Genomic DNA, 13,253 nt, shown 5'->3' with positions numbered 1-13,253 from the left:
TAGGGATGAACCATGTCTTGTAATCTAATCACCTAGTACTTGCTTTATTAGATTGAGAGCTTATGGACTTACCATGTAGCTCTCAAGTAAAAAATTTCAGATTCTAGGACTTCATGATGTGAACTTGTAATATTGCCAGGACTTGTAATCTAAGTGATGTGTATGTTGTGTATTTGAATGTGATGTGTATGTTGTGAACGATATGTGTGATGATTTTAGGCTTGTCTTGAGACATATGTCGGGGGTTACCAGAACTATTTTTGTTTTAATTGAGAAGTGGCTGCAATGGCGTGTCATCTAGATGTGATTTAACTTGTGACTTGCCATCGTGCGAGCGCATGTTAACTCTCATCTAGGTGGACAGCTGGCCTGCTCAATTAAACCAAGTGAAATTTATACGGTTAAGTGGCTGGCCACAAATGTGCTAGCTGCTCCTACTGTGCATGTATGGGTTCATCGGTGGCTCCGGTAGCAAGGGTCACATTATACACGTTAGACTAACTAGAGTTGAAGTGTAGTACTTCTCATCGATATATATCTAGCTAGCATTATTTTGGATTAGGCATGTTTTCAATAACGAAACTAAATTCACTTTGACCTGTCTGGCTCTCCTCTGATACTATATCTCGGTGGTTGCTGAGTACTTGTTTGATACTACTGATGTTTTGCTGATGTGCTGCCATGCGTATCCATTTCGACCTGCCAAACACAGCATTGGTTATGCCAGTTCTTATAATTTGAGCAATATTATTATCCTGACCTTGGTTACGTAAACCTGACTAGGTCTTTCTGTCCTGCTGCGCGTATACTACGTACATGCTCTGAATCAAAGCAACGTACGTATTTTATGGGTGCATGAACCACGCCTGCATATGCATGTATTGTACTATACTACTCGAATACAGTAATATTATTAACTAAAAATATATATATAGTAATACATAACGTGTGTGAATGCGTCTTGCTTTTTTCTTTCAAGACAGGAAAAAATTAAAAAGGCTTCATGGCCGAGCCAGTTGCATGATATAGGAGTATATATGTGTGGTCAGATACGGGCGAATTGCTTGCCCTTTCGGGCACTTGAAAACCAAATGGATCTCTAGATGCATGCACCGTGCGACACTGAGAGATCCTTCAAACAGCTCGCGCTCCCTTCGGATTGGTCGAACACTTGAGATACTTTGACCAGTGCAGAGCTAGCAGATGGAGCATGTACATGCGCGTGATTTGCACAAGTGGGTCATTGAGGTCCCAAGATTTTTAATAAAGATAGGCAGTTCCTTTTTACAAATCATCTGGTCCGTAGAGATAAGGTCATGTGGAATTTTCATAACCCTAACTGGCCTGGCATCGCACAGTCCAAGACCAGCAGATTCCGTGGGGGACCGGCCCCGCCGGAGTGCGTCGTACTAGCATATGATATTATTGACACCAGCAGCTGCTGCGAGAGCTGAAGAAGCTCTCTGATGACGAAGTTAATTTGGTGTGGACAGAATGTGCAGCTGAAGCAAACAGTGCTTAACTGAATACATCCATGCTATTTCCTGCAGTCTCAAGCTAACCTTAAATGATAAATATTGGCTTGAAGTAAGTGTCCTTGCATGCTTAGATGTTCATATGACATGAACAGATGTTTTGGCAGCAAGTACGGTACTTCAAGATCTCAAGGAGACCTTTTGATCTTCTTGAGGCTGATAGATGCACATGCATGCTTTTCTTTGAGGATAATATATATAGAAGGTTATCAGTTGTGGACACCCAATACCTGCAATCATAATGCTCGGAGATGAACCATGCAGTGATCATAGCGTATATATGCGCAATCTATGGTTAAAGAGGGGACATGAAGGGCAGGCAACTAAACAAAGATAGATTGGGGGTGAAAACATAGCTTGCACATGTAAAGCAAGGGAAAGGAAAAGGTAGAGGGGGTTTAGTAATGGAAGGTTGCAGCTTTTTTAACTCTGATGATCAGAAGCTGCATGCCACACAGCATGCAGTCCTTTTAGGCTTCTAGTATCAGATATTTTCAGAACAGAATATCCATAATTTGCTTTGATTTCTCAAGTCCACTCATCAATCATCTTAACGTAAATGCCAATGTCTACTCCAATGTCGTCTGTAATATATGCAAAATTCACCAAATAAATTCGTCCTAATTAAGGAAAGCATCAACAAATGATAGCTTGGATCACTGATGATTTTCTTCGAAGTAGGGTGTCGAAACCAGTACACCATACATATACATGCAACAGAGAAGCAATGAAGCAACAGTCAAGTAGACCTATATAATAAGATGCAAGAGAAAGTCCATTAATTCAGAGTTTAGATTTGTATTTGATCATATTGGTGCATTTTTCTTCAAGAAAAATTATCGGTGCGTCGTATATCAGCATCAGATCTGCAGATTCACATGCACATCATGGAACTATATATGATCTTGTCCGTCCCTTACTGTGCTACAACCTTTTTCCCGGTATATGCATATCCTAAATACATGCTAGCTTCCATCAATTGTCCATATGCAGTACTGTACTGATTTATAGGATCCCAGGTCCTCAAGGATAATAACTAACGCTCTGAAGAATTGAAGATTTTAAAGCAGTACTGAGTGAGTATGCATGCATGCTAGCTTTGCAATGCAAGCTTTTTGTACCAATCTAGCAGCTGGCTCTAGCTTGCTCCTGTGCCTATGTCAACACAAGCACATTGATACTGTCATCTCTCTCCTTCACACACACACACACACAGAGGTGCATGAGAGGAAGGAAGAAAGATCAAGAGGTCCCCGTGATGCGTGCCGCAGCGGTAGGCCGGGGGAAGAGCTATAGCTAGCCATGCCATCCAGCCATACAGCTAGCTAGGGCATGCATTTAGTAATGGTCGTTGATCAAAGGTGAGTAGGGGACCCCGGCCCCTTGGTGAAGGCGACAACGTTCACAGCATGAGAGTTAAGAAAAAGCTAGATGGAGAAGGTACTAGTGCAATTGCACATGGTTTATGGTGCTACTGTGCATGGATCCGCAAGGCATTGATATTTGATAGTAGCTTATATATATATATGGTACCGTTACTTGCAAATGTGTGAATAGTCTTAGCTGGACACCTCTTCTGATGTACTACATACGGATCGATCCTTTTCATAACTGCGTTTTGGCTGATCAGATAGACTTTTGACTCAAGAACGCCTTTTGTTTATGTGAGCTTGCTGTTCTCTGAAGGCTGAAGCTTGTTGCAAACATAGAGCAGCGATGGTAGACGCTTCTCACCGGCGGGCATTTGAAAGGAATGAACATGGATGGCATGCATGCTCCTCTAATCTTGGCATGTTCAATAATATCAGGGGTATGTATATTATTGGTTAAACATGAACTACTGTTGAGATGGCACTGTCTTGAGCGCTTTCGTAAATTTATCTTCGTGCGCGTGCGCCTCGTCAGGTATATGTTGTTGTCATCTGATTTCAATGTGGAATACCCTAATGATCTTTCGAAAAGAGATGTGGAATCGAATTGGCATGAGATGCAAGTAGGCAGCCGGGCCTGCCCCATCCTATGTTGGCCCAGCTTCTGGTACTCATGCACTCTTTTTCTATGGACGCAACTATCGTAGATATACACACGCGAGCACTAGCTAGAAGATGAACACAAAGAAAAGACAAACAAGAGCATAAAGACTTTGGCCTGGCTACAACTGTGCTTAGCCAGATTTTTTTCTTTGGTTGTCAGCGCGGGGCCGCGGCGGCTGCCACCAACTCTTGGCCTCTGCCTGCTGCCCGGCCAGCCCAGCGCCGGCGCAGGCGTGGGTCATCATCACTCGCGGGTCGCGACAGCGAGGGAGCACAAAGCTGGCTCGTGTTCTGACGCCGCCGCTGCGTGCCGGACGTACCGCCGGTGCCCTAGCTCTCCTGCATGCTCGGGCCGCGCTCCCTGCCGCTGCGGCTAGGACGATACAGACTCCTGCCCTGCTCTGCAGATCTCACAGGTGGGTTCTGTGCGGCAGAGCAGGCTCTGCAGCGCGCGGGCTGTGGATCGCTGCGGTGGCACTGGACGTTGTTCTTTAGTGCTAGTACGTACGTCCAGTGGCCATGCATATATACCATGCCGTTGCCATACGCGACACGGCGACAGCCACCGGCTCACCGTGCTGGCTGTGCTGGTCTGCACGGTGCATGCTCGATCCATCTCCAACAGGTCGACGACTCGACGTAGACGCTGCCCTGCTCCTCCCATCGTGTCCTAATTTTGTTCTGAACCTGCACGAGCATTGGTCCTTGTGTTGGTTATACTATATGCACAGCATGGCAAGTTGTGAGCGTGGCTAGCTTGCCTACATTATTTTTGCGTCGTTGGTTGTCTGGTCACCAATCCGGTGCTGAGCTTGTGAAAGTGGTACAACCATTTGCCAGGTTCTCAAATCCAAAGCAACCGACAGTTCTGCATGCACCTAAGTTCCATTCTGTGATGCTCATGTTTGCACAGAAGGGTCTCAAGAGATGATCCTTTACGGTTCTTGGGTCGGTAGCACCTAATTCTTTGCTTTACCGTTCCTTGATATCTTGCTCTCGTATGCCTTGATGCCTAGTTATTGTTGGGTAATTGTCTTTTGGTTTTGTCATAAAATTGCTTAGCCATGCTCTAGATCTTCGATAGAATTCGAGCGATGGTCTGTTCCGCCATAACTCCAAGGGTAAATAAATGCAATCAAAGAAACTGAAATGCGATGCGAAGTTGAGGTTCCAGCAGCAGATCAACAAAAACAGGGTCAGCAGCCAACTGGAAGAGTAAACACCAGGGACATACAAACAAATCAATCACAAGACCCACATTTCCTGGGAGTAAATATATATAATAATTAGTGTAAATTCTGGTACATATAATTGTCACATGTAGATAACTTTTGGATAGATCCAAACAGAGAAACCTGACGGTGTGCTTACATGATCACCAGTTGTGCAGTTTATTTTGTCATACAGAAAAGGGGGAGGAAAGGTGAAGTATATTATAGCATATATACAATAAGCATAGACTTTTTGAAGCAACATGAGCTGAAATAGTTGCTTTCCGGTTTACGGTTTGCCTCGGTTGTCTATTTGCCTGGATGGAAGAAGTTCTCCTTCAGCACGTGCTCCCACTCTGATGGCGAACTGCCATACTGGTGAACTGGAGTGGAGATTAAGTGCGAGTCTTGAGACCCTTCTGTGCAAACATGAGCGTCCCCTGCAGTTTGAGGCCACGCATGGTTTTCACCAAAATTATCTTCACCCTGGGCTGCACCTTTGTTGTTCACCTCATCAGATGGAGCTTTGCACCTCTTGGGAGTAGCTACATCGGCTGAACCATCTGTCTCGTTCTCCCTAACACAAGTTCCATCAGCAAAGTCTAGGCCACCAACTGGATCTCCTCTTTCCAAGCGGTCTGCCAAATCATCAGAGTTAAGAAACTTCGAGCATGGTTTAACAATTCTTTTAATGTTGACATTGCCTCCACAAGACATAACGCCAACTTCATCCCCATTCAACCGATCACTACATGCTTCTTCATGCTCCTTGCTGACACCACCCATTGAGGTTATATTATCAGGTCGAGACTTCAAAATTCTCAGCCTAGCCATAACATCATCATCAACCCCATCTTCTCTATTTGTGCTTGCATCGAGTTGTTGCTTGCTGCTTTCCTGACCAAAAAAGGTTACATTATTAGGATGGCACTCCAAAATTCTCAGCCTGGCCATAACAGCAGCATCAATATTATCTGCTCTGTTTGTGCTTGCATCTAGCATGCTTTCCTGACTCAAAGAGGTTACATTGTCCTGACGAGACTGCAAAACTTTCAGTCTAGCCATAACAGCATCTTCAATCGCATATGAGTTCTTGATTGCTTCTTTCTGCCCCTCACAGTCAATCTCTCCAAAGGAGCTAACATTGTCAATGCGGGACTGCAAAACTTCAAATCGAGCAAAAACATCAGCATCAACACCATTGACAATGCTCCTATTTATAGCAGGAGATTGCCTGTCACCGCTATCTCCTCCCTGACATTGCAAAGCCGCAGCGCATCTAATGCTTTCTTTGACATGATTTTGTGGTTTGCTACTGGATACAGAGGAGTTAGAGCCTTTACTGCCATCCGATGAGTCAGGAACTGCATTGACAAAATATGTGAATCTGTATGAAGATTTTGAGCATATGTAGAATCCAACAAGCATTACATTAATTCACAATCCCATATCGCTACCTTTTATTGTGTTGTTGTGACCTTTTGTTGTCGCAAGCTTCATACGAGCAAGTTGAAGCTCGTATTTAAGTTTACACGCTGAAGCTTCTGCTTCAATCCACAAATTCCTGTAGATTGACGCCTGAGAAACTTCAGTGTCATCAAGCATGTTATCCTCTGGGAGCTTAGTTAAAACCTGAAAGGAAAAGGCGAAAAGTGCAATGTAATACTTGGGAGGAAAATGTGGTCTTAGTTCAAATTAAGCAGCAGCATGATGTTCCAAATAATGATTGAAGCTACCTGTGAAACAGTGGCCTTAAATTCTGAATCAGCATTCTCCGGTGCCAAGTATCCACGCATTGCCATCCAAATGTTGTTCCTCGCACAATCAATATTTTTTAATTTCATTTGACTGGTTTTGCTCAAGCCCTCATCAGTTTTCTGTTCAATCTTGTAGGAGACAGACAAACTGAAATTAGTAAAAGCTACACAAACAACATCTATCTACATTTAGTGTCAGGAAAGCACCAAAACAACATTTATCTATATTTAATGTCAGGAAAGCACCGTAGCATTTACATGCCACTTGAGGGGACCAGTAAAAGAAGCACATACGCCCATTTCTTCATTCGTGTTACTAGTAAACGATATGCGAATACACCATATAAAAGCATTTCAAGATCATACCTTGCTTCTTTTGGAACTAGCAGCTGCAAGATTTTGAATCACTGATTGCAGAAGGCCCTCTTCGTCTTCCTGTAATGAAGAACCACCCTTGCAAGACGATAGAAGCACTACCGACAAATTGTGCATTAGTTTCAGAAATATTGCCCGAGTGCTAGAGCTGGTCTCACAAGAAATATTCAGCATATTCCCCTCAGCACCTGGATAACACTGAGAAGAGTCTTCACCTCTTTTCTGTGTGCTTCCTTCTTTCTCCGCAGCCGCAGAAGAACTATTTTCATGTGGGCTTCCACTTGTCAAATTATCAACATGAACTCTAGGAGTAATAGCAATAGGACTCAACAGTTTTTTACTTATTGCTTCAGTCATGCTTGCTATATGTCTGCCACTATGTTCACCCAAAAGTTTGGGTTTGCTGGCAGGACAAGAACTTTCCTGTTGACTTGAAGTTATCACATTCTTAGAATCTTCTCCAGAATCATAGCATTTCTGTGTTCTGGCATGTTGTTTGTCAGGCAAATAACTAGCATGATTATCCATATCATTATGAACCCTGACATCGATAGGTGGTACTTCTTTATGATCTTTGGAGCTTATACATCTCAAAGGCAACTTGAAAGTCTTCCAAGGGTCATTCTCAGAACCTGATGCTTCCTGATGTTCCGGGAATCGCCCTGGATACCCAGAACTAAACTCAGGAGCCTTCTGGTTTTGATTTGAACTGTTGTAGCCTCCTATAACCGTACGAGGAGTATCATTATTTTCCATGATACCAAATGAAGGCTGGTACATGGCTGGTGTGCCCTTCCAACATGGTGAATCAACAGTGGTGTTATTAACCTCAAGCAACTCACATGAAAATTCACGAGGCTGAATCAATCCAAGCTCAGCTGTAGAAGCTTTGGAATTGAAACTTCCCAAATCATGCTTCACTTCAGAGGACTCCTGTATATGCCTCCCATTTCCAAAACGCTCAGAAGCATGGTGGTTCTCTCCAAGAGAATTGAGTTGATAGTTCCCCACTGCTGCCATATCACCCACCGAGCTGCTCCATTTTCCACACTGTTTATCAATAGTTTGATATCCAAGATCTTTTTGTTCATTCCACATGCAATCAAAATAATCAAGATTGATTCTACAGGGATTCATATATGAAGAAAAGGAGAAGGAACTTTCCCCAATAGTGTCATTCATCACTGGAACCGTTCCTTTGGCCATTTCAGATGAATCAACATATCGTGTAGACAAGATGTGAGGTTGTGTGTCTGTTGAACATGACGAAAGCTGTGTCATGTATTTGTCATACGCAGAACCAAAAGGATACTGATTTAGATCTTGTCGTGGGGGATAAGGTCCTGTCTCCTCTGCTCCTGAATGATCAAGCAATTTACTCACAAAAGCTTTCTGTTGCTGATGAAAAACTGATGGTCCAAAACCATTAGAGAGGGCCTCTGAACTTTCTTGGCAAGTTCCTGGATGCTTCTCACTTATCGAATTTGAGCTCTCTGATCTTAAGGAATGTAGACCCGCAAAGTTACTAAAGTTATTCCCAGAGCATATGCCATAGGGAGCACTATGAGAAGCCTCACCTAGAATATGTTAAACATTGACAGAAATCATGAAACCATCAGAAACTGTACATCCACTGTTTGGTTAAGTCGAGTAACTATGCATACCATTACCAACCAAAAGATATACTCACTGCAACTTGTACAATGCTCATGTTTATTTTTCAAAAAAAATGCACATGTTTATACTTCTGCATAAATATAAAGCAATCATGTGTATACAAAGAGGTATTCTGACTCGTTTACCATTTAACACCACAAAGCACAAAATTTATGTTGGCACTATCTGACCATTTCCCCCTCTGAACAGTGACTATGTAGAAATTGGCATAAACAGATGGTAAATCTCCCGTTAAAATCCTACTAACAAATCCTAACATGATCTCTCACCTGACAACCACCCACCCCCCACAGGAAAAAAAATCAATTCTAGCTGGGAAGCTTCAGTTATCCATCCCAAAGTGTAAAATTGAAAAGCTTGTCGTCTCTAACACACCAAATCCTTGAACAGACCGGTCTATGTAAGTAGAAGGCGTTAGTTGCGGGTCCGATTCTGCATAGAAACTAGTATGAGTAATGAGTATCACCTTTGGATCAAGCCACTGCACTGTTCCACCAAACTCTCACATGAATCCTATGCAACACATGAAGCATAAGCCAGTAACAGATGCAGATCCCAAGCCATCGCATCTACCATCCACCGATGACAAGTGAACTAGTGACGGCCCTTGGTATCGACATGGAGATGGGGGATTACCTTTATAACCCGGCTGCGGGGCAGCGGCGGCGGCGACGGGAGCCATGTAGCTCACGGGAGGCTCCATCCACGACGCGCTGCCCCACTCCCCGCCCGCGGCGTAGACGGACGGGGCGGTGGGGAGATCACGGCCGGGCGTCGGATCGGTGGCTGGGTGGGGGCAGCAGACGGTGAAGGGGGCAGCGGAGGGGGAGAGGGAGGAAAAGGCCGCGCGCGGCGGCGGCGGGGGAGGCGAGCGGCGGTGGTCGCCGGTGTAGGGCAGCATCGCGCCGGCGGCGGGGTGGTGGCCCCGGTGGGTGGGGAAAGTGGCACGGGGTTTGGGCCAGGACGGTGGAGTGTGGCGTACGGATGGTGAGGTGAGGTCTGGTGCGCGACGTGTGCGTTTCGGGTGGAGGTGGAGACTGGTGGTGCCTGATGGTTCGATTTTTTTATTTTTAAAATTAAAAATTGCATATGCGTCCGTTTTAAAATTTTACAATCTATATTTGGATTTTGGATTTCAAAAATATAAAAATAAATTTTACTTTTAACTATGTATTAGTGTATTTAGTGTACTTTGAATGATCTTTAACAATAATTTATATTTTGAACCATATATTTAATACTAATATTTTTACGTATTCATTTGGCAGATTAGACTTTCTTCGGTGCTCAAGTTATTAGAATCGTCTCCCTATATCGTAGGATGGTATTGAGTTTATGGCACTGCTAACTATCCAAACAGTCAGCATCCTATATGTAACTGATCCTCTGATTACCTACTCACTGGCATTGTAGAGATATGCATTGAGCCGACGGCGATGTAGACATGGTCAGGTAGTATGGCGGTGTAGGTGGTGACTTGAGAAGAGGTGGTAGCAAAATAGACATGGTTGGAGAGGAGCGACCGTGCAGGCGATAATTTGAGGTGACGACGTCAGCGAGGAATATAAATAAATAACGAAATCTACATGTGATGGTACTTGGACTCTAGATACCTGATATAGAGAGACAATTCTAACAACTTGGGACAAAAAGTAAGCATACAACAAAGAATGAACCGAGAAAAAAACTTGGGATGGAAACAACATTACACCCTCCCAGTTAAAATCTCTAGAGACAAAGATGGATGAAACTGCTCGCTACGTGAACACGACCAAAGGTATCTTCTTTAAACACGGTGCAAACTAAAAAATTAACATAATATGTATTTTTTAAAGTGACATCTATTATTACATATAGTTTAAAATACACTGATGTATGCTCCAAAGTAAATTTTGCTTATAAAAAAATTCGTGTGGTTCGGGGAGCAAAGGGAAGCGCGTGGTGGGCTGAGCCTGCGATGGGCCAGGTTAAGTGAAGAACAGAACGATATGGGCCTCGCGATGTAGTCTTCCAGCAAGTTGCATGCTCCTTTTGGGCCAGGCCGTGTTTGTAGCAAGGAAATTGCAAGTCTGAGCTTGCTAAGCGCCGTCCTTTTTTTTTTCTGAGATGGAAGAAAACTCCATTAGCTTGAGGAAGCGCCGTCCACTTGATGAGCTACAAAACTTGCACTTTCATAGATCTGATTCCTAATCGCAGTGGAGTACTGCTTTCAGCTTAAAAAAACATGTTCATTTTGGACATTGACATGATCTATCGCTAATTTCTTAGAATATATCTACACAACCCAATAAAACTATAATATTATGATTCTCGAGTCAAATCTACGCATGTTTTCACGTTTTCAATCTAATATTTTAAAAAATACATTAATAGAAAAAAAATTCAAAATTTCGACTGGCCACGTGTGCAAAGCGTTAAGTTTCTGTGACTGTAGTTTGCAACACCATGCTGTAAAACTGCACCATTATTGTATGATCAAAGTGCAGTGGCGAAGCTTTAGCAAATATTCAGAGGGAGCCAACACTCGAAGAATCGTGAATTAGACAATCTAGAGGGGTGGCCATTTTGAAGCTTACTTAGCAAAATAGCCTAAACATATACTATAGTATTTTCTATATGATTTGCGGGGTCGTGGTCCATTCTGGCCATAAGCCCATAACAAAGCTCCGCCACTGATCAAGTGCATGAGTGCATCGCAATGTGCAGGTGTCAAGGAATTTTCCTGTGGTCGATCTAAAGTGCACTGCACCTTTTGCTGCATATGGTAAACATTACTCGTTCCAATGCACTTGTGATGCTTTCGTGGTCAGGGGCAGATCTACAGAGGAAACTCCATTGAAGATTAGAGGTGGAGGAGGAGTGGGGAGAAGAAAAAGAGTCTTTTTACGGTAGTTTATACTACATGTAGACAGGAGGTAGTATGAATTTAATCTGATCGTTCACATGATTAGATATTTCTGTAATTACGATAGTAATGTTAATATTTACCTATCATACTACCGAAGGACATTACAGTTTTTTTTTTACCTAATCCTCAAATAATTGGTTCGTTCAATACGCGAGAGCTGTGACACTCGTGAGAGAAGGCGGCGGCGCACGGGAGGGGCGGCTACGACATCTGTGACGGTGCACGCGAGTTTAGCAAAGAACCAGGCTCCTGACGCCGCACCTTCCCCCACGAATTGAGATGCCGTCACCACGACTCGAGTCGCCGTAACCTTAGTCACCGTTGAATGGATGGGCCGGATTGGTTCTCACCATTCAGACTACTTTAAACATTGAGCCTATGAATTTGCACGATATAACTACCATACTAATTTTTTTTTCTCTAAAAATACACTTATACTACATATACTTCTCTCATATACTACTCATACTACCTCTAAATAATGATTACTATTCTAATCAATCTAGACTATCCGATAAAAAATAGATGGCTCAAGTTACTCCGAAAGCACCGTAAATTTTTTTAAGAAAGAAGAGAGAGCTCCTCTAACTACCGGGTCTGCATCCGTCACTGTTCGTGGTTAACCTAAGTATAAAATCGTGCAAGCGGTTTAGCATCGTAGTGGTTCACTTAGTCGAATAACATAGCTTGGATCTGAAGGTGGCAAGCATATCCAGGTGTCTAGGAAGGAAGATTATTGTTCCTTTTTTAGTCTGAAGATCTGGTGTGATCGAAAAGAAATAGGCTGCGTGATCATCAGTTACAGAAAAAGAAAAGTTAAGGATAGAAAGATAAGGTAATGGGATGCCTGCGTGCAGGCATGAACGAAATTGCTTCGTCAGTAAGTCTGAATTCATCGCTTCTGCCTTTATGTTATTCTCTCCTGCTTTTTAACTATATATTATTGCTGTCATTGGCCCTTTACATGTAGAATTTTTAAAATCGGGCACCGTGCTTGTATTATTTCGCCAAAAGCATTCTCTTTTCCCTTGTCGCAAATCCACTTTTCCCGGTTCATGTCAGATTCCTGACGGGAACAAGCAGCGAGACCACTTCGAATTTCGCCCGTGGTTTTTTTTTTTACCGGACGCCCGTGGTATTTTTTTTACCGGATGCCCGTGGTTCTTTGAAATGGAGCATGTACTTTTCTGCTCACTTCGAATCTGTTCGACCCTAGCAACCGTTACAAAATGCGCTCATTTTTTGCGCGATCTTGCCGTAGAAGGTGAGCGGAATCGGCTCTCCGTCGGGCGCGAGAATTTTCTAGCCGAGCGAGACAAGGTAGCTCTTAAAAACGAGATTTTTTTTTACGGTTCCAAACCCTAGCTAAGCCTAGCAAGACTAGAATATTTCTTACCTAGATCCAAACGCACCTAAAAATATGCTAGTGGTTGATCCCGGTTAACATGCGAGCACCCTCAAAAGGATCTGTGAAAGATGTACAATCTTTTTCTGAGCAGTAAGGAACTTGAAATGAAAGTTGCTGTTTAAAAAAGCTACAATTTGCAAAGCACAAATCAACCTTATGTTTTTTAATTAAAAAACATTCCTGTGAACCTTCTTTGTAACATTGAATTTACAAAGATGGCAATGCCATTCACGAATTCTTTAACAGATATATTAGTTTCTCCATATTCTTTCACGTGAGCCCAGCACTGGAAGCAAGTACTGTCCATGGGCAGAAAGGAAGAGGGAAGAACTTTGCAGATGCCTTGTCC

At 43.1% G+C, this 13,253-nt stretch overlaps 1 protein-coding gene across 2 annotated transcripts; it reads right to left on the bottom strand.

Annotated features, from left to right (window-relative positions):
- Nucleotides 1–4,811: 4,811 nt before the first annotated feature.
- LOC133902963 (uncharacterized) lies at nucleotides 4,812–9,623 on the bottom strand. Of its 2 annotated transcripts, none has more exons than XM_062344292.1 (5): nucleotides 9,225–9,623; nucleotides 6,903–8,488; nucleotides 6,516–6,665; nucleotides 6,237–6,411; nucleotides 4,812–6,143 (listed from the first exon to the last, which is right to left on the bottom strand). In XM_062344292.1, the coding sequence occupies exons 1-5, from the start codon at nucleotides 9,487–9,489 to the stop codon at nucleotides 5,089–5,091; spliced, it is 3,231 nt and encodes a 1,076-aa protein (XP_062200276.1). In that variant the 5' UTR covers nucleotides 9,490–9,623; the 3' UTR covers nucleotides 4,812–5,088. The 2 variants fall into 2 exon arrangements, with proteins under 2 accessions (XP_062200276.1, XP_062200277.1); XM_062344293.1 differs by having other exon boundaries at nucleotides 6,516–6,656.
- Between the last annotated feature and the right edge of the window lie 3,630 nt (nucleotides 9,624–13,253).

The sequence above is a fragment of the Phragmites australis genome, chromosome 21, assembly GCF_958298935.1.
Source record: "Phragmites australis chromosome 21, lpPhrAust1.1, whole genome shotgun sequence".
Lineage (NCBI taxonomy): Eukaryota > Viridiplantae > Streptophyta > Magnoliopsida > Poales > Poaceae > Phragmites > Phragmites australis.
Note: the sequence above shows the minus strand (reverse complement) of the source record. Positions and strands in the feature narration are given on the sequence as shown.